At 43.1% G+C, this 21,949-nt stretch overlaps 1 protein-coding gene across 1 annotated transcript in view; it reads left to right on the forward strand.

Annotated features, from left to right (window-relative positions):
• Positions 1-17: 17 nt before the first annotated feature.
• Positions 18-21,949, forward strand: part of SLC9A2 (solute carrier family 9 member A2) — an 86,156-nt gene continuing 64,224 nt past the window's right edge. The window contains exon 1 of the mRNA XM_040223820.1: positions 18-306. Coding sequence (XP_040079754.1) covers positions 18-306 — 289 coding nt within the window. The remainder of the gene's footprint in view (positions 307-21,949) is intronic.

Genomic DNA, 21,949 nt, shown 5'->3' on the forward strand with positions numbered 1-21,949 from the left:
CGCGGGGAGCAGCGCCCATGGAGCCGGCGGGCCCGGGGCTGAGCGGGCAGGCCCCACTGCTGCTGCTGCTGCTGCTGCTCCTCCTGCAGGCGGCGGGGCCGGCGGGCGCCCGGGCCGAGACCCTGCTGGACGCGCCGCGGGCCCGGGGCACGAGCTCCATTCCGCCCAGCCCCGCCAGCGTGGTGGCTCCGGGCACGACGCCGTTCGAGGAGAGCCGACTGCCGGTGTTCACCCTGGACTACCCCCACGTGCAGATCCCCTTCGAGATCACCCTGTGGATCCTGCTGGCCTCCCTGGCCAAGATCGGTGAGCGCGCCGGACCCGCGGGGGCGGGCCAGGGGCCCGGCTCCGGAGGGCGCCCGGGGCCGCGGCGAATTGACCTCTGGGTCGTGGCCGCCTCCCCGGGGACCCCCCCCCCCGCCCCCCGGGCAGGGGCGACAGAGCGGCTTCATCTGGCCGAAAGGGACCTCCTTCCCCGGGGGCGGGGGTTGGGGGGTGGGGGAGCAGCTTTATCCTTTGGTTCTCGTGTAACTTGGCCTTGAAATAGACCCGGAGTTGCAACCTGTAACCAACTTAGCGATTCGCTGCTTCCTTTGCCTGGCATGCCGAGTGACAGCCCTCTGGCAAAGTGGAGACCTGTTGATTGCGGGAGGAGGGGAGTGGGCTGAAATTTAGGGTCTCATTTACTGGGAGCAGGGCGCCAGTGCTGCTAGAATGGTCGAAGCCCCTGATGCTTGGAGATGGATGCGCCTTGGCAGCGACGCAGATCCTGCCCCGCACCTGACTGCTGCGGTGTCTGGAACAGCGCGACAGGGTGTCTGGAAAAGGCGCCCTGTGCCCTCCCTCCTCTGGGCCAAGGCTGGAGAATGACAGCTCTCCAGGAAGCATTTTCTTGGTGACTAAGGCCAGTGAAGCCAGTTGGGTGTTTAAAAATAATTAACCCAAGTTTCAAAAACTACCTTAAGCTCTCATTTGGAAATATATCTCCAAATCTATTTTCTCGCCTTTTTTTTTAATTTAAAAAATTAAAATTTTTTTTATTGTATTGGAGTATAGCTGATTAACAATGTTGTGATAGTTTCAGGTGGACAGCAGAGGGACTCAGCCATACATATGCTTGTATCCATTTTCCTCCAAACTCCCTTCTCATCCAAGCTGCCACATAACATTGAACAGAGTTCCCTATTCTGTACAGTAGGACCTTGTTGGTTTATTCATTTATCTTCATTTATTTTCACCCCACATGAATTTTATTATGATTGTGGTGCTTTATATTATTTTTACTTTATATGTATATACTTTTTAATCTTAGAATATAACAGTTACTGTTGTAATGATTCCAAAAAGTTGTTACTTGGACAGAATTTATGCATTATTGCATATGTTTCATAGATTTGCCCCTTGAAATGACCCATGCTCTAAGGTCTCTATAAAGGATAAAAAGACACATTGCTGGCATCCTCACACCTGAAGATTGGAGGGAGGGGATGGCATACAGCCCAGTGATCATAATCCAGAAAAATGCTAGGTGGAGTAAAACATTCAGAAAAGATAATATGCAGTGTAGGGAGAAGGGAATCACTTCCTCATGCTGGAGAAACATTTCAACTAGGTTTTCAGGGATGACTAGAAGACGGTCCATCGCAGATGAAAGGGAACAACATTCCAGAGAGGAATAAACAAAGACATAAATTGAGAGGGAAGCGCAAAACAAGTTTGTAGAAGGTGCAAGTTGCAGGAAAGAAGCCGAATCTTGGATGTTAGATTACATTAACCAGATTCTGTTGACGGTGCCCAAAGAAGACATGTGCTTTACAGCCTGTAATTGCCCGGTTTTGACATTAAAACTGGTTGAATGCTTTAATTTCCCTTGCGAAATGGAATAAGGGGGGAAGGATTTCTCCGTTTATTGAGCAGATGTGCACATTTACATAAAAGGGTTGCCAGTCCTTGTAAATGCAGGTGCTTGTTTCCTTATATGGTCCTCAGGGCAACCCTGCCAGGTAGGAAGGGCAGATAGTATATACTCATTTGGTAGAGGTGGAAAATAAAACTCAGACAGTTTGCACAAACACACAAGGCAGACAGCCAAGTGTTCTCTGTTCTCTTTTTCTCTCTCTGAATCTTTGTCCCTGGTGTAGTGCTTCCTTCCCTTGTTCCTATGACTGCTTCTCTGTTGCCGTTTCTATTCAGCTGTGGCTCTTTCTTCTGTTCCTCACCCTTGATTATCTTCATCTGATCACTCACACTAATAACAGCCGCTATAGGCACTTAAGTTCATTATCTCTAATTTTAACAATCATCCGGGGCAGAAATGATGACCGCATTTCATATGCAAGGAAATTGAGAGATGGGGATGTTACCTTGCTGCCAGATGGTGAGCCAGAATTCCACCCAGCTCTGCTCAGTGTCTCATCTTCCTGTCTACCCTGGAGGCTTGTTTGGTGTCAGGGTTAAATGAAAAGAGATGTGTATGACCTTCTTAGGCCAGCTGGGCATGCAGTGAGTACTGAGTATTGTCACCATCAGAAGTGGTGGAAGAGTAGCAGAAATTACTCTGACAGTTTCCTGGCACTTCGGTTCCTTTTCCTCAGGACTGGGCCTCCTCTCCCCTTTTCCTGCTTCTGTCTTAGGCTCTGCCTTTTCCAAGTGTTCTTATCTTCAGGTTGCCTTTTAACACTTGCTTTATTTTTCTGTCATGATCTATCTATCTTATTTGACCTCATCATGTTAATTGTACAGTGTTTTATTAAAAGGCATTCTTGCTTGTGTGAGCTCATGGATGTATTTATCTTCCCATTGGCAGTTTTCTCATCCAGATGTGTTTATATTCCCTGGCACTTTGCTGTTCTGCCCATCTCTCTGTGTCCTCCAAATTTGGAGCTTCCTCTTTCCTTCCTGCGTGTGATGTGGCATCCAGATGGAAACAGATGATGTTCATGTCTCTTGGCCAGAAGGCTCTGAGTGGAGTAGAGACCACCATGGTGGGCTGAGGGTGTGGTTCTCAGAGAAATAAGGATAAGCTAGAGCTGTGCTTAGTTGTTCAGTGGTTTCTGACTCTGCGAACCCATGGACTGTAGCACGCCAGGCTCCTCTGTCCATGGGGATTCTCCAGGCAAGAATCTGGAGTGGGTTGCCATGGCCTCCTCCAGGGGAATCTTCCCAACCCAGGGATTGAACCCAGGTCTCCCGCATTGCAGGCAGATTCTTTACCATCTGAGCCACCAGAGAAGCCCCAAAATATTGGAGTGGGTAGCCTATCCCTTCTCCAGGGGATCTTCCCAACCCTGGAATCAAACCAGGGTCTCCTGCATTTCTAGCAGATTCTTTACCAGCTGAGCCACAAGCTAGTGCTTGGGGTCTTTTCTAGGTTCTTCCAGTGTATAGTTCAGCCCTGTCCATCTGCTGTAACTGTTCCTAGAAGAGCTATAAAATGCCCAGGGATCCGCCCCCCTGCCCCCAAGGCTCTAAACTTTTCTTTTTGGCTTTAGGGAAGACTGTGCAGGTACCTAAGACATTTTTACAGCCCATTAAACAGTGGTCCGGTCATTCAGATTCTAGTTGAACTTTTGCACTGGAAAGACTGAAGCGACTTAGCATGTACACTCTGGAAAGACTGTTACTCTGGCAGGACTTGTATGATGTGATTAGCTCATATTTGGGTAGGGTGATGAATTGAGCCGTCAGTGCAGGGGGATGTGAGGCTATGGGGGAACGGGAGTGTTAACTCACGCAAAATGTCACGGTTTGCATTTGGGGCAGTTTTTTTAGCGTGCACCTAGTGTACCTGAGCTTACCTGCCCCAGAGAACATGGAGGAACATTGTTAGTGATTAAGCTGAATGTGGATCACAGGTTGCCCCCAACGGAGGCACTTAATAGCATTTGTAGGAGGTTAAAATCATTTCCAGTGGTGAATTCAGAATCAGTTTCTAGATTGCTGTCTACTGTAACCTTAGAAATATTACAATCAGAAGTGAGAAAATGCATTTTTAGTGGTGTTGAATGATCCAGCTTTATGCCTTCAAATTGTGTTGGAAAAGACTCTTGAGAGTCCCTTGGACTGTAAGGCGATCAAGTCAGTCAAGCCTAAAGGAAATCAACCTTGAATATTCGTTGGAAGGACTGATGCTGAAGCCAAAACTCCAATACTTTGGCCACCTGATGTGAAGAGTCAACTCACTGGAAAAGACTCTGATGCTGGCAAAAATTGAAGGCAAAATAATGGGGAGACAGAGAATGAGATGGTTGGATTGCACCACTGACTCAATGGACATAAGTTTAAACAAACTCTGGGAGACAGTGATGAACAGGGAAGCCTGGTATGCTGCGGTCCATGGGGTTGCAGAGTCATACACAAATTAACAACTGAACAGCAACTTGATTATCAGGGACAGTCCACTTTCTAGTGACTTGATCAAAAAGAAAGTTCTGTAGTTGAAAAGTTTCCTAAATTGGTAATGATGGTGTTGTGTATGTGTGTGTGTGAAGTGGGTTAAGTAAATAAAAGAACGCAGCAGTTTTGGTCCACCTTTGAAAAGTTTTGTTTCGTTTTGGTTTTGGCAAGAAAGATCTCCCTAAATTTTTTTCACTTAGATCCTCATGCATTTGAACTCTTATTGTTCTTTCACTTTGGATGTTTATATTTTGTGACTTGATTTTTTTAAACAGTTATAACTAACTGCTCAGTCTGCCTGGTAAATCCTGGACGCAGGGATGGAGTTCTACAGCCTGGAATAATAGGTAGCCAGAGGATGAAGAAAAGACAAATTTCCTAGAGTGTTCTAAGATTGTTGCTTATTTAGTCATTGTTGTGTCCAACTCTTTTATGACCCTGTGGACTGTAGCCCGCCAGGCTCCTCTGTCCATGGGATTTTCCAGGCAAGAATACTGGAGTGGGTGGCCATTTCTCTCTCCAGGGCACCGTCCTGGCTGAGGGATCAAACCCATGACTCCTGTGTTGGCAAGCAGATTCTTTACCACTGAGTCACCTGGGAAACTTGTTCATTCTAAGCTTATCTCCTCTGAATTCCCTGCCCAAGAAGTAGGTTAGTAGGATTTGTCCTAAACTGGGTGAACTTGGGCATACCTTCTAACTCTGCTCAGGGTCCTGGGACAAAGCAGTGTGTCCCCTGCTGCTTAGGGTAACACAGCTTCCCTGTTTGTCTCAGTGGTTCTCCAGACACCCTGTCACTCATCTTGCAGTCACGAGAAGCTGGCCTGTTTGCCTCTTCCAGGTGTCATCTCTCACCTTTGCCCTTGAACTTGGGTTAGCCTGCAGAATTTTTGTCTTCTCTTCATCCTGTTGTCTTGAAATGAAATAACTTGTATTGTTATTTGAGGGGGAAGACAAAGCAGTTTGGTGCATGAGTGTTTCTCCTCTGGGCTCCAGGTAGTTCTGAATTTAAATGTGAAACCAGAGTTTCTTTGGTTAATATCCACCTGATTACTGAGATCTTGATCTCTGGAAAAACCCATCCTTGCCTTTGATCTGTTTCTCTTTGTTACGTTTGCTTTTCCTGAAGCGTATTCACCAGCTGGTTGGTCAGTGGATGAGGCTCATGATTTTCATTTATTATTTGAACCACATCTCACTTTGAACACACCTGTAAAGCCAGGTGCTCCTGATGACGTGTGTTTGTTCCTAATAAAGCTCAAAGAAGAAGTCTAATTTCTTACTTTCTCAAAGCCACCGTCTCTTCCTATTGGGCTGACCATACTTTTCCTGTTTTCTGTCCAAAGGATGACTTCAAGGGTCTTTCTAAAGATCGTTTCAAATGTCTTCTAGAATTATCACTGCACTCTACCACAGATATAATTTTGTACCTTTTAAAATAACAGCAGGTGATTTCCTACCAAAAATGTTGATCTTTGGGTCAACTTTAAAAATGAGAATAATATTTATCATTAATGAGATGCTTTGTCTTTTACAGAATTCTTTTGCATAGCTTGAAGTCCTAAAGAGGTATACAGAAAACCTTTTGTATAAACTTATTTGTTCCTTGGAGGCTTGTAAAAGCTTACCTGTAAACCCAGGTGAATTGGTTGGTTTGTGTATGGGTATATTTTCACTAATTATTCGATTGCTTTAAAGTTTATTGTTCTGTTGGCTTATCTATGTTCTCCTAGGTCAGTTTTGTTGTTTTTATTGTTCTAGAAAGTCATCATTTCATTTGCATTTTTAAATTTATGGGAAGAAATCTATTTTTCATGATTTTAAAAATCTTCACTTTATTTGTATTTACGTTCTACTTTATTTTTCCTAATATTGTTATTTTTATCTTTCTTTACTTTGATCAAAATTCATAGAAGTTTATTTATTTTATTTTTTTTAAAGAATTGCATTCTGGTTGGCTTCTAATTTATAAATTTCTGCTCTCTATTATTTAGTTACTTCTAATTTATTAGAGTGTATTTTGTTATCATTTTAAAAATTACTGAATTGAAAGTTTACCTCATTAATTATTGAAGTTACTTGTTTTCCAATATGTTGACTCCAAACTTTAAGGGTTATTAATCGCTGAAAAAACACTTACAATTGAAAACATAATTAGTGTTACTTTCAATATTTTCAGTAATAAATACTTTTATGAACAGACAAGCTCCACAATTGGCATGGCTATATGACATTAGTCTTATTAAAGTAGACAAAGATATTTAAATAGTTTAGTTGTTATAACTCCTACTAAGTCATTTTCTTGGAGAAGGCAATGACACCCCACTCTAGTACTCTTGCCTGGAAAGTCCCATGGATGGAGGAGCCTGGTAGGCTGCAGTCCATGGGGTCGCTTGGAGTCGGACACGACTGAGCCACTTCACTTTCACTTTTCACTTTCATGCATTGGAGAAGGAAATGGCAACCCACTCCAGTATTCTTGCCTGGAGAATCCCAGGGATGGGGGAGCCTGGAGGGCTGCTGTCTCTGGGATCACACAGAGTCAGACATGACTGAAGCGACTTAGCAGCAGCAGCAGCAGCAGCAAGCCATTTTCTTGTCATCATCTTGTCCAAAATATGGCTATTTATTTATTCTCATTAAATTCACAGCTGTGGAAAACTGCCACTTGAGACTATGTTATAAACAAAACGTTTATGATACTCTATTTTGGAGATTAATCCTCTGTTGATTGCTCTATTTGAAAAGACATACACCCCAGTGTTCATTGCAGCACTTTTTCAATAGCTAGGACATGGGAGCAACCTAAATGTCCATCAACAGAGTAGTGGATAAAGAAGATATGGCACATATGCACAATGGAATATTACTCAGCCATAAAAGAACCATATGCAGCAACATAGATGGGCCTAGAGATTATCATACGGAGTGAAGTAAGTCAGACACAGAAAAACAAATATCATATGATATTGTTTATATGCAGAATCTAAAAAAATAGTAACTAATGAACTTATTTTCAAAACAAGAGTCACAGATGTAGAAAACAAACTTACGGTTACCAGGGGATAAGGTCAGTTCAGTTTAGTCACTCAGTCGTGTCTGACTCTTTGCAACCCCATGGACTGTAGCACGCCAGGCCTCCCTGTCCATCACCAACTCCCAGAGTTTACTCAAACTCATGTCCATTGAGTCGGTGATGCCATCCAACCATCTCATCCTCTGTCATCCCCTTCTCCTCTCGCCTTCAATCTTTCCCAGCATCATGGTCTTTTCAAATGAGTCAGCTCTTCACATCAGGTGGCCAAAGTATTGGAGTTTCAGCTTCAACATCAGGACTGATTTCCTTTAGGATGGACTGGTTGGATCTCCTTGCAGTCTGAGGGACTCTCAAGAGTCTTCTACAACACCACAGTTCAAAAGCATCAATTCTTTGGTGCTCAGCTTTCTTGATAGTCCAATTCTCACATTCATACATGACTACTGGAAAAACCATAGCCTTGACTAGGGTGAAGAGGGATAAAATTGTGAATTGGAGATTGACCTATACACATTGTGCTGTGCTGAGTCAGTCAGTTGTGTCTGACTCTTTGCAACCCCATAGAGCCCACCAGGCTCCTCTGTCCATGGCGATTCTCCAGGCAAGAATACTGGAGTGGATGGCCATGTCCTCCTCCAGGGAATGTTCTCAACCCAGGGATTGAACCCAGGTCTCCCATTTTGCAGGTGGATTCTTTACTGTCTGAGCCACCAGGGAAGCCCAAGAATACTGGAGTGGGTGGTCTGTCTCTTCTGTAGGGGATCTACCTGACCCAGGAATCAAACTGGGGTCTCCTGCATTTCAGGTGGATTCTTTACCAGCTGAGCTATCTGGGAAGCCTGACATATACACACTACTATGTATAAAATAGATAACTAATAAGAACCTGCTGTATAGCACAGGGAACTCTATTCAGTACTCTGTAATGGCCTATATGGGAAAAGAATCTAAAAAAAGAATGGAGATATATATATGTGTGTGTGTGTACATATATACATATATATGATTCACTTTACTGTACACCTGAAACTAACACAACATTTAAAATCAATGATACTCCAATAAAAACTTTTTAAAAATAAAAAATAAAAAGCATTCATGGTACTCTAAATTTATGTAAATTTATCTATTGCAAGTTATAATAATAGCAATAAAGAAAATGGTAAAGACTAAAGAATTCGGGGAAATGATGCAAATGAAATTGCACTTTCCTAATAATTGGTGTGAAATCATTACTGCTTTTAACTTGCAAACCATCTGTATTCTGAGGAGAACTCAACACCATACATTAGTGGTAAAGCGGGAAACATGACTGTTGATGTATCAGGACCTGTAAAATACAATTTGGTCTTTTTGAAGTCAAATAAATGCCTCTTGAGGTGAAATAGGAATATTAAATGAAACTCTTCTTAAAGATGAATTCTCCTGTTCCAAATGTGTATAATTTAAAGGAATGGTAATATACATATTTAAGGCTAGAAATATATCCTTCTGATCCTGTTTCAGTTGCTTTGCATGGTTTTGATGTATAGAGTTTTCACTTTAGCTCAATTCTCAGTGTTTTAAATTTTCCTTGTGATTTTTTTTATTGTAGCCCAATAATTATTTAGGATTATAGTTTGAGTTATAAACATTTCAAGATGTATGGTTATTTTTAAAATTTTATTCATAGTTTAGTCCATGTTGGTTATATAGACCTGGTTGGTTTTTTATATTGATTGAGACATTTTCTGTGGCTTAATGGGGCTTCCTAGCTGGGTGAGTGGTAAAGAATTTGCCTGCCACTGCAGGAGACTCAAGAGACTTGTGTTCCATCCCTGTGTTGGAGATATCTCCTGGAATAGGAAATGGCAACCCACTCCAGTATTCTTGCCTAGAAGATTCCATGGAGGGGGAGCCTGGCAGGCTACAGTCCCTGGGGTTGCAAAGGGTCAGATACAACTGAGCGCACGTGCACACACACACGCACATACTCTGTGACTTAATAGATGGTCATTTAAAACTACATTTCAAGCTTTGATTGAAGAAGATTGTATGTTTCCTATTACATGCAGGCACTTGTACACATATACAGGCTCAGATATGTACATACACACCGAGGACTAGATGAAATTTCAAATTATGTAGTGCAAATATTAAATAGCATTACCAACTTTTTGGGTTACTTTATCTATTAGTTTCTGGGGGTACATTAAAACCACTCTCTAAGACTGTGATGTCAATTGCTGTTTGTAAGTTTGTTATTTTTTGCTTTAATATTTTGATGCTTTGTTATTAAGTACCTACTAGCTCAATATTGTTAAAATCTTCTGAGTAAATCCTTCCTTTACTTATTAGGTTACTCATTAATGTCCCTATTTTAAATATTTTTCTTGTGGCTCAAAGTCTATTTTTTCTTATATTCCTATTGCTATTCAAAATAAACTTCATTTTGCACATGTATTTTTTTTCTGTATCTATGTTTTCCACACCTATATTTTCCAGACATATTTTTTCCCTAACCGTAATTATCATATCAAATCAACTGGGTAATTTTCCTTTAGCTGTATCTTGTTAAACCACATGTGAGTAGACTTTCTATCTTTAATTTAAAATTTCAAATATCTGCAGTTTAGAGAGAGGGATAATTATGTATGTTGTGCATAATGATATATTTGGACTTTGCTGTCTGTTTACTACACTTTTACCTGGTCTCTTCAGTTCTCTTTTCTTGTCATATTTTCGCTTAGTCAAGTTGTCCCTTCATTTTTAAATATATTATCATATATTCTCTTTCCATTTTTTGTGGCTACATTTCAATTTTAATCAGATACCAGATTAAACAGGATCCAGTCCAGTCTGCCTTGGCTCACATCTCAGGAACATTTTCTTGCATAATTTTGTAATTGTATGATTTTTTGGTACATAACTGAAATTCTGAGCTCAGTTACCTTTGGTAAAATCGGGATAGTAAAAGTGCCAATGTCCTAGGCTGTTGTGAGAATTAAGTTTGTTAATATATGTAAAATGTTAAAATTACATTTGGGATCACAGTAAACATATTATTTTCTATTTTATTATTGTTTTGCTGTCTTCATGAATAATATTTATATTAAAAAATTTTACCTGCTATCTGCCAACTTCAGAATTATATCTTTTTACCTTATAATTTAGACTTGATATGTATTTAATTTCCTCCATGAGTTAGTTTTTAATTTTTGCAAACAATGTCTACATAGATTTCTAAACATGCTTAGCATTTTTTCTTCATTGTTACTTCTTCTGTTTCCTCTTTTTTCCAGATTGTTTTCTTTTTAATGAAATGTGTAAGTTAGTGGATACTTTGGGAAGGGAGGTTTCCATTGATAAATTCTCTTGATCTTTGTATTAAAATGTCTTTATTTTGAGTATTCTCTTGAATGATTATATCACAGAGTATTAGTTCAGTTCAGTCGCTCAGTTGTGTCCAACTCTTTGTGACCCCATGAATCGCAGCACGCCAGGCCTCTCTGTCCATCACCAACTCCCGGAGTTCACTCAAACTCACGTCCATCGAGTTGGTGATGCCCTCCAGCCATCTCATCCTCTGTCGTCTCTTTCTCCTCCTGCCCCCAATCCCTCCCAGCATCAGAATCTTTTCCAATGAGTCAGCTCTTCGCATGAAGTGGCCAGAGTATTGGAGTTTCAGCTTTAGCATCAGTCCTTTCAAAGAACACCCAGGACTGATCTGCTTTAGGATGGACTGATTGGATCTCCTTGCAGTCCAAGGGACTCTCAAGAGTCTTCTCCAACACCACAGTTCAAAAGCATCAATTCTTCAGTGCTCAGCTTTCTTCACAGTCCAACTCTCACATCCATACATGACTACTGGAAAAACCGTAGCCTTGACTAGACGGACCTTTGTTGACAATGTCTCTGCTTTTGAATATACTATCTAGGTTGGTCATAACTTTCCTTCCAAGGAGTAAGCGTCTTTTAATTTCATGGCTGCAATCACCATCTGCAGTGATTTTGGAGCCCCCCAAAATAAAGTCTGACACTGTTTCCACTGTTTCCCCATCTATTTCCCATGAAGTGATGGGACTGGATGCCATGATCTTTGTTTTCTGAATGTTGAGCTTTAAGCCAACTTTTTCACTCTCCTCTTTCACTTTCATCAAGAGGCTTTTTAGTTCCTCTTCATTTTCTGCCATAAGGGTGGTGTCATCTGCATATCTGAGGTTATTGATATTTCTCCCAGCAATCCTGATTCCAGCTTGTGCTTTATAGGAGCTGAAATTATAGTCATTTACCATCTGCTGCTACTGATTAGTCACGCAGTTTTGTCAGACTGTGTGACCCCATGGACTGTAGCTCACCAGGCTCCTCTGTCCATGGAATTCTCCAGGCAAGAATGCTGGAGTGGGTTGCCACTGCCTTCTCCAGGGGATCATCCCAACCCAGGGATTGAACCTGCGTCCACTGTGTCTCCTACATTGCAGGCAGATTCTTTACCTGGTGAGCCATCGGGGAAGCCTTACCATTTGGAAGGTATTATTTCATACTTTCTGTTCTCTTTGGTTGTGAAGGAGAATTTCATTGTCACTCTCATCACACTTTGAGTTAACCTGACTTTTCTCTTGATCTGTAGTTATCATACTTGAATAAAAGAGAAATAGCTCAGCAGTTGAAGATATATTGAACCTACTTTTGGAAAAGCTGTCTCCCAGTCAGAGGTTGTTGTTGTTGCTGTTGTTTTGCAGTAGCCCAGTTGTGTTTGAGTCTTTTCAACCCCGTGTACCACAGAACACCAGGCCTCCCTGTCCCTCAGCAACTCCCAAAGGTTGCCCAAGTTCATGTCCATTGCATTAGTGATGCCATCCATCCATCTCATCTTCTAAAGCCCTCTACTCCTTCTGCCCTCAATCTTTCCCATCCTCAGGGACTTTTCCAATGAGTCGTCTGTTTGCATCAGATGACCAAAATACTGGAGCTTAAACTTTAGCATCAGTCCTTCCAACAAGTCTTCAGGGTTGATTTCCCTTAAGATTGATGGATTTGATCTCCTTGCTCTCCAGGGAAATTCTAGGAGTCTTCTCCATCACCACAGTTTGAAGGCATCAGTTCTTTGGTGTTCTGCCTTCTTTATGGTTTAGCTGTCACACCCGTATGTGACCACTGGGAAGACCATAGCCTTGACTATAAGGACCTTTGTCAGCAGAGTAACGTCAGAGGTAGAAAGACACTATTCAGTTGTGGTTCTGCCATTAATATTGTCTTGTCCGGCAGGTCTTCACCTACTTGGTTCTTGCGTTTAAGGGTAGAAGTAGGGATCTGTATCTGCTCCCAGCTGTTTAGTATTTCCATAGGGATAATGTGAAAGACTCCGTAGAGAAGGAAAACATTCATAACAAAGATTTTATTTTCTATAGCAAAAGAAAACTTAAGCCAAGAGAAACATGTGTTCATTATATTAAAGAGCTGTGGGCGTCTTGTCATGCTAAATGAGACGTACACAATTACAGCTTATTCTCTTGCAATGACATCTTTTAAATGTAATGAGTCATAATTGATGTACTTCCTGCAACAACTCTGCACATGCTTCATCAGTGTCCAAGGGCTTTCTGATCTTGATTTTTACAGATTCATTCCTGTTTGAAGATGTGTATGTTCCTCTCTCTCCAGTAGTTCCAGGGGAGGGCATGGGAATCCCTCTGCAAGCTCTCCTGGTGGTCATGAAAAAATCATATTTTTAAATTTAGTTCAATTTAATTTGTTAATTGAAGGATAGTTGATTTACAATGTTGTGTTAGTTTTAGGCGTACTGCAAATTGACTCAGTTACATACACACATGGGGGCCTCCCTGGTGGCCCCTCGATAAGAATCTTCCTGTCAACACAGGAGACTTGGCTTAGAACCCTGGGTTGGGAAGATCCCCCAGAGGAGGAAATAGCAACCCACTCCAGTATTCTTTCTTAGAGAATTCCATGGATAGAGGAGCCTGGCAGGCTACAGTCCATGGGGTCGCCAAAGAGGCAGACCGGACTGAGTAACTGGGTGTGCACACACACACATATTCTTTTCCAGATTCTTTTCCCATATAGCTTATTACAAAATATTGAATATAGTTCTCTGTGCTGTACAGTTGGTGCAACCACTATCGAGAAAAGTATGAGGATCCTTAGAAAACTATAGAGTTACCATGTGCCCCACTCCTGGGCATATATCTGGAGAAAACCATAGTTTGAAAATATACCCACACCCCAGTGCTCACTGAAGCACTGTTCACAAAAGCGAAGGCATGGAAGCAGCCTAGACATCCACTGACAGATGAATGGGTAAAGAAAATGTACACACGCACAGCAGAGTATTACTTAGCCATAAAAAGAATGAAATAATGCCATTAGCAGCAATGTGGATGGACCTAGAGATGATCATACTAAGTGAAGTAAACCAGAGAAAGATAAATATATGATACTACTTATATGTGGAATCTTAAAAAAAAAATGATACAAATGAACTTCTATACAAAACACAGACATAGAAAACAAACTTACAGTTACCAGAGTGGGTGATGGGAGAGAGAGAAATTAGTAGTTTGGGATTAACAGACAACACACTCCTATCTGTATTAATAAGATAGATAACCAACAAGGACAGAAGTCATATTTAAAGGTGAATTTCATGTTATTCCTTAGTGTTGGCCTACAGAGGCTTATGTGTCAAGGAAAGAGAAATGAAATTCACAATTGTACTTAGCAACTTTGACTGATAATGAAACAGAGTACATACACATACTCGCGCCCTGCATTGAAAGCACTCTGAGGCCACTTGAAGATTTTGTGAACCATGGACATTCCTCATTGAGGCCCAGGACCAAGAAACACCCCACTGCCGTATTTCTGAGATCCTGCCACTGCCGATCCTGAGACTCCCGATTCGTGAGCTTATTTCTTGCGATGCATGGGCTGGGACACCTGAGCCGTGTTATGCACCCCAGCACGGCAATATCTTCCCCTGTGGCCTGGAGGGTGGAGATGGGAGAGGCTGATAGTCCCTGTATGGTGGCCTCTTCCATGGAGTCATAATGGCTCACGAGGTTGGAGCCTTTTTCATGCCAGGAATCTGAGTCAGGTGCTTTACACCCAGTATTCTCTTTAATCCTCACAGTAACTCTTGGAGGCAGGCATCATTACGATCCCCAGTTTCAAAAAGCAAATGAGGAAACAGGTTTAGAGAGCTTAGGTGTCACAGCTATTATGTGGGAGAGGTAGGTTCGTGGGGAGTGTGCTTGGGCACTCCCCTGTGTCTTGCCCTGGCAACCTGCCTTCCATGGAGAAGACTATGAAGTTCAGAAATCTGCCCATGGTCTCCAGAACGTCTTGACCGGCTTGGTTTCATTCAACCTTAACCTGGACCTAGAGACCTGTGCTGAGGTCCCGCTTGAACCTTATTATCTCGTGTGGACTGTCTGAGATTCTCACTGTAAAATTAGACAGTAATGAGGGTCACTGGGGGGAACCAACTGAAATGATACATGAAAGCAAGCTGTGACTGCAGAGTTAAGGTCAGTGTGACGCATGGTGACTCTGTGCTGAGTTAGCATAGAACAGTACAAGAAGGCAGACCTCGTAAGCCTAGAATTCCTCAACGTGCGTCTAGAATTCTTCAACATGCATCGAGAATTCCTGAATCTTGTCTGCCTTCTCCACCTTCCTAACTCAGGGATTGTAGAATTTGAACGTGTGTTTGAAATATGTATTTAGTTTCTCCTGTACCGCAGAGTGAATCAGCTATATATGTACATTGTTGTTCACTGCTAAGTCCTGTCCAACTCTTTGTGACCCCATGGACTAGCACACCAGGCTCTCCTCTCCTCCACCTCCCAGAGTTTGTGCAAATTCATGTCCATTGAGTCGGTGATGCCATCCAACCATCCCATCCTCTGTTCCCCACTTCTCCTTTTGATATATATATGTGTGTGTGTGTGTGTGTGTGTACATATAGCCCCGTCTAACTCAACATTGTAGAGCAACTATACTCCAATAGAAAAAAAAAAAGAATGAGTAGAACATTTTTTTAAATATGTGAAATCTCTGAATAAAAACTATTTATTAAAACAATATTATTTAACATGTTAGATATTCATAGGTTAGAGGTTCAACCCATATAACTTGAGCCACTGTGTAAACATTAATAGGACAAAGTTCTGTTTCAACAGAGTTATAGGAGAAAAGGTGTTAAATCTGTTTCACTGCTGCACATGCATACATCCTTACTAAATCGGGCACACGTACACATGTACATAGACACACGTGCACATGTGAACGACACTTCAGGACGTAAGCTTCATGCAGGAAGGGAGTTTACTTATTGACTCGCTGTCTAGAACAATGCCTGGCTCGTAGTAGGTACTCAGTAGACAATCACTGATTAAATAACTAAGTAATATTTCGAGGTGCTTTTCGTTTCCTCTCACTTTAATCACATGGTCGTGAAGGGAATCATTCATCCTGAACTGTCCGTGGTTTACATTTGGTGTCCTAGCGCGTGTCTTAATTCTGTGCCCTTTCCTTTTCAAATACACTAGTTTGTATGGTGGCTCGCTCAGTCACCCCACATATAATGCATCTGCTATTATTGCACCAGCTTAGAGTGGTGCCTTAGGCTCTGGTGCCCCAAACCTGAGTGCACCCACTTACTAGCTGTGGATTTGGGGGTGAGTTAATGAACCTCTCTAGCTTCAGTTATTTCATCTGTAGATAATGACAGTACAGTAAGCCCCCTGCATACAAACAAGTTCCATTCTGAGAGAGCATTCATAAGTCCGGTTTGTTCTCTCCAACAAGGTTAGCCTAGGCACCCAGCTCATACAATCGACTATACAGTACTGTACTGTCACAGGTTCATAATACTTTTTGCACAAATAATGCATAAAAAACAAACACAAAATAAATCATTTTTAATCTTACAGTACAGTACCTTGAAAAGTACCACTGTAACAGCCCAATACCTGGCATCCAGAGGCTGGCATCGAGTGAACGGGCAAGAAGAGTCACTGACCGGAGGAGGTGGGGGATGGTAGAGCTGAAGGACTGTCAGCAACAGGAGGCGGAGGGTGTGCTGCAGTTTCTCTCTTGCCCGACGTTAATGGCACAGCTTCTGGTTCCTTGCTGGGACCATACGTATGTTCACATCTTTGGAAGTTCACAACTGGACAGCTCGTATGTAGGAGACTTACTGTAGCTTCCTGATTGGGTTTTGAGACAGAGTTTATCCACTTGAAAACCTGCTCCCTGAGAGACCTTGAGATGTGGTCGGCCCTTGTATGAGAGCAGACGTCCTGTTTCCTTCTCCGGAGCCTCAGTGTTACGCCACAGAAGTCTCTCCTGACCAGTGGTTCTGCAGCCAATTGTCAGATTGCCTAGACATTCCTGTCTCCAGGTGCTGGTGTTATGTGTAGGTTTCTCTCTAAACTGTGTATCTCAGTGTCCGATGTTGCCTACCTTTAAAAAACCATCATGCTGCTTTTGTAAGCTAATTTGCAATGGAAGAGAAAACTCTTTATTTTATCCCAGGTTCTTGTCTTGAAACCCAACACTCGGTCAGGGGTCAGGTGAGTCCTTCTCTGCACCAGCAGCCTGTCTTTGCTACCCTCCTCCTGACACCTCCTGAGTTTTTGGGTCTACAGTGTCATCAAGGTCCCTAGATAAGTCTGCTCACACACGGCGGGGGAAACATGTTTTTTCAGCATGCTTCCAAGTCCCTTTTTACATTGTGTACAAACAGGGTTCCTTTAGAAATCTGGATGGGAAAGAGTTTTAAAACAAAGTGCTACTCAGAGTCATTATTGCAATTTTAAAACCACCCACCAACCCTCTCTCAGCCTCCCAGGTGGCACTAATGGTAAAGAACCTGCCTGCCAATGCAGGAGATATAAAGAGACGTGAGTTGGATCCCTGGAGGAGGGCGTGGCAACCCACTCCAGTATTCTTGCCTGGAGAATCCCATGGACAGAGGAGCCTGGTGGGCTACAGTCCACGGGGTCACAAAGGGGTGGACACAACTGAAGTGACTTAGCACGCACACGACCCTCTCTGTCACCAGCATCCTTCGGCAGAATCGCATGGTGGCTGGGTGTACATTTTCTCTAAGAAAACACTAGAATGGTGAGGAGGAGGAACGATGAGAAATCCCAGCCCCCTCTTTCCTATCTGACTGACATTTCCGTTGTGCCGGATTGGGAAGGATACCCTGTTGGTACCAGCTATTCTCACTTGGGAGAATGGGCATCCTTCTTTGTGACTTCTCTGGTGAACTATCTGGAAGGCAGGGAGGATGCTGCCTCTAGCTTGAGCTTATGTTTTTCAGGGAATTAGAAAACTCATACGCCTGCATGCAAGCTCCAGCCCCAGTCCGTCTGCGCCCTGTGGCCCAGGCTGAGTTTCTGCAGAGCTCTGTGTCACTATCTAACATATGGTTGTTTACTGGCTACGCTGGACTCAAGTGTCCTTCCCTCCTCAGGGTACAGTCTCCTGAGATGGAAACCATGTATCTTTGTGTTTGTCTACCTCTGCGGAGCTTGGTATGTTCAGAGATAAAACTTAGGATGTCTACATTGTTTTATATTTTCAGTTGTTTCATATCTATCATCCATGTTGCTTTTCCTGGAAGTCTTTATTGTGTTTTATCTTATTTTTAACCTGTCTCAAGAGTGCTAATAGTTTTGCTGAAAGGACTGGTTGATTGGATAGTTAATGTATGTATTGAATGACCTCACTCTCTCCCCAGCAATTTTGTTTCTTTGCTGTTTTTTTTCATTTGATTTTGCTGTTTTCACTTTTGAGTTTTGAAGTCCCTGACACCAGGGGAGTTGTTGCTAATTCTAAACCTTTGGATGAAAGTGCATCGTTAGCAGGACTCCAGTCTTCCATTTTCCCCCTCAGTGCATGTTAGTAGGTTGGACTGCTATTTTGATGAAACATAATATATACGATGAAAGTGGAGCCATAAGACTCTACATAAGGATCCTTAAGATGCAAACATCTTGATGGTCCTTGAAACCCTGGCAGTCTTTGCAATGAAAGGCAAATGGTATGACACTCGGTTGTGCAAAGAGCTGGTAAAAATCAGAAGCCAGAGAGGAGGCAAAGTAGATAAACATGCTATGATTCTAGATGGTTTGGGAAATAGCGTAATTTACCAAATAGGGCAGTCTCTTAGTTTAGCCCAAGGCTCCAGTGTACTCATAGGTCCCCACCATGTAAATCCCTGGTGATTGAATACGAGCAACCACTTGATTGAAAAATGAAATCAGGTAGCAATTACTGGCAATTGTGGATTCCTTCCCTACCCTTTGATCTACTTATTTTAAGCAAGTGGTCAGTTTATTTAGAAGTCGGGCTCTTCAAGGATTAAAAACCAAACTGAAAATAAAACCCGAGCACAAGGTGGTTGGGTGGGTGGGGTAGGCTTCCTGGATAGCCTCATAGAACTTAACAATGACAGTGGGCAAATGGCAAAACCCAAAAGCAGCATCAATCACTTACTAACACATGGGCTGAAAGACAAATGCCAGGATTTAACATCTAACCCCCGGGGGTTAAAATAAAAATTGTTTTCAGCTGTTGGCCTGCACGGAAAGTTTTGAATCTAGGTTACAGAATCTTATCACCTCTCCCCCAGCCCAGAGCTTCCTCCCTCTGGGCTCCCATCTAGCAGGCTCTGCAAAGGGTCTGTTATGTAAACAATCACCAGAACTTACTAAGTCCCTGAATTCTGAAATTCCCCCTACACAATCACTGCACATTGGAAAGTCTTTACCATCAGAATGATTTTTTCAGACCTGATCCTTTCTTGGTCATCCCCCTTCTATCACTAAAATGGAAAATGAAGAAAAAGGAAAAGAGAAAAGATAAGGGTCCAGAGCCACAAGGAGATGAAACTCAGTAAAATTAAAGATGTGGAGGGACTTCCCTGGTGGTCCACTGGCTAAGATCCTGTGTTCCCAATGCAGGGGGCCCAGGTTCAATCCTGGTTGGGGAACTAGATTCCACATGCGGCAACTGAGGAACCTATATACTATGACTAAGACCTGGCACAGTCCGGTAAATAAATATTAAAAAAAAAAAAAAAGATGCCCAGCATAGAATAAGGGCTTTGGGATCTGTTTCATAGCCATACAATGTAGGTGGGCGGGCAGAATGAATGCAGAGCAAGTTCTGTGATGACTTAGTGTTGCAGTTCACATGAAACATAACCCGAAGACTTGTCTAAATAAGAATACTCAGTGTGGCCAGGGCTCACACTCAGCATTTTGCCATCAGGGATCCTGTTTCCTACCTGGCTGTGTTAGAAAGCCCCCTGGATCACTTTACTTGGTGTTGGGAGGCACGTATTTCATCCCAGGGCATTGCATCTGCAGAAATACTTTGTCCGATGTCACTGCTCTTTCCTGGGGCAGAGCTGCTGCCTTGGGGGGCTGTGTGTGCCCAGTCTCTCCAGTCGTGTCCGACTCTTTGAGACTCTTTGGACTTCAGGCCGCCAGGCTCCTCTGTCCATGGGATTCTCCAGGCAAGAATATTGGAGTGGGTAGCCATTCCCTCTCCAGGGGATCTTCCCACCCCAGGGATCAAATCCGTGTCTCCTGCATTGGCAGGCGGATTCTCTACTGCTGAGCCACCAGGGAAGCCAGGTGGGCTGTGGGGTGGTCGTCTCCAGGCTGTCTGCATGGTGCGGGCTGTGTCTTCTACCTCGACTGCACTTTGCTCACAGAGTATTTAGCAGAATTGATATGATACAAGCCTCACATTGTTCCTCTGTTGGCTGTCCTAGACCCTGAGTGTGCTGATAGTAAGAACTGAACATCCTTGGGACCCATCCCCCTGTCCCCTCCCAGCTGTAGCTTCAAAAAGGAGAATGTGACCCATTACAAGGGCATTCTAAGAAATCTACTTCCTTGGCAGGAAGTAATCAAGGCTTTCAAGTACATAATTGGTTTCGTTTTTTTGAAAACTAGTTAGTGGTAAACAATTGAATATAAAATTCAAAACCATGAATTACTCTAAGTGAGAAATGAGAAATAGGATTACGGAAAAGTACAGTGTGTGTGTATTTGTTTGTTTACCGTTTCTTCACTATCTTCTCTTTCCTCCAACTTCAAGGACAATTTCTTATCTTGGAAAGGAAGAGATCAATTTGCTTTTGACAAGATCATTATGTAAAATGTGTACTTTACATAGATGCTATTAGCTGTCTCTTTCATGTCAGTCTCTTGGACAATCCCTGGACAAAGAGTGACCCCCTTGGACTACAGAGGTAGCCCTCTAGCAGATGTGGCCCAAGCTTGTCCCTTCACTGGATTAGATTTTAAAGAGATACTGGAGGGTTCTAGAAATTCCGCGAGGCACAGAATGAGGGGGCTGTATCAGTGGACTATTTATTTTGCCCTGTGGTTCCTGAGTTCACCGCCATGGTTTAGCCTCTTTAGCAGCCCAGAGAACTTCCCTTGTGACCTGCCTACCCTGGGCTGATTGGGGCAGCAGAAGCCTCCCTCCCCTTCCCCCCGGGCATGTCTGCTAGCCCCTCACCCCCAGGACCTGTGAGCCAAGGGATCCAGTGCCAGGAGCATCTTCCTGGCCACCCTAGCCCTGGTCAGAGCCTGGTTTCTCCCAGGTTCCTCAAAGGTTGGGACTGAAGAACTCTTTCATTTGAAGGAATAGCTTGTTACTGTTTTCAATTTGTGACTTTTCTTGAAATCCAGAGAAATAATAGTCTTTACATATACATACATATGGGTTTCCCATGTGGCTCAGTGGTAAAGAATCTGCCTGCCAAGCAGAAGGCATGGATGGGTTCAATCCCTAGATCAGGAAGATCCCCTGGAGGAGGGAATGGCAATGCACCCTAGTATTCTTGCCTGGGCATTCCTGTGGGCAGAGGAGCCTGGCGGCCTACAGTTCATGGGGTTGCAAAGAGTCAGACATGAGTGAGCAACTGAGCCTGCACCCATGGCTAAAAAGAACAGTGAGGAGAAATAGAATGGATGTTTCCCCTCACCCCTGCCAACCTCATTTTCATTATAGTCTTCAGTTCAGTTCAGTTGCTCAGTTGTATCTGACTCTTTGCGACCCCATGAATCACAGCACACCAGGCCTCCCTGTCCATTACCAACTACCGGAGTTTACCCAAACTCATGTCTATCAAGTCAGTGATGCCATCCAGCCATCTCATTCTCTGTCGTCCCCTTCTCCTCCTGCCCCCAATCCCTCCCAGCATCAGAGTCTTTTCCAATGAGTCAATTCTTTGCACGAGGTGGCCAAAGTATTGGAGTTTCAGCTTCAACATCAGTCTTCCAATGACCACCCAGGACTGATCTCCTTTAGGATGGACTGGTTGGATCTCCTTGCAGTTCAAGGGACTCTCAAGAGTCTTCTCCAACACCACAGTTCAAATGCATCAATTTCTTCGGCGCTCAGCTTTCTTCACAGTCCAACTCTCACATCTCTACATGACCACTGGAAAAACTGTAGCCTTTACTAGACAGACCTTTGTTGGCA

Source organism: Oryx dammah, unplaced genomic scaffold, assembly GCF_014754425.2.
Source record: "Oryx dammah isolate SB20612 unplaced genomic scaffold, SCBI_Odam_1.1 HiC_scaffold_25, whole genome shotgun sequence".
NCBI classification, from domain to species: domain Eukaryota; kingdom Metazoa; phylum Chordata; class Mammalia; order Artiodactyla; family Bovidae; genus Oryx; species Oryx dammah.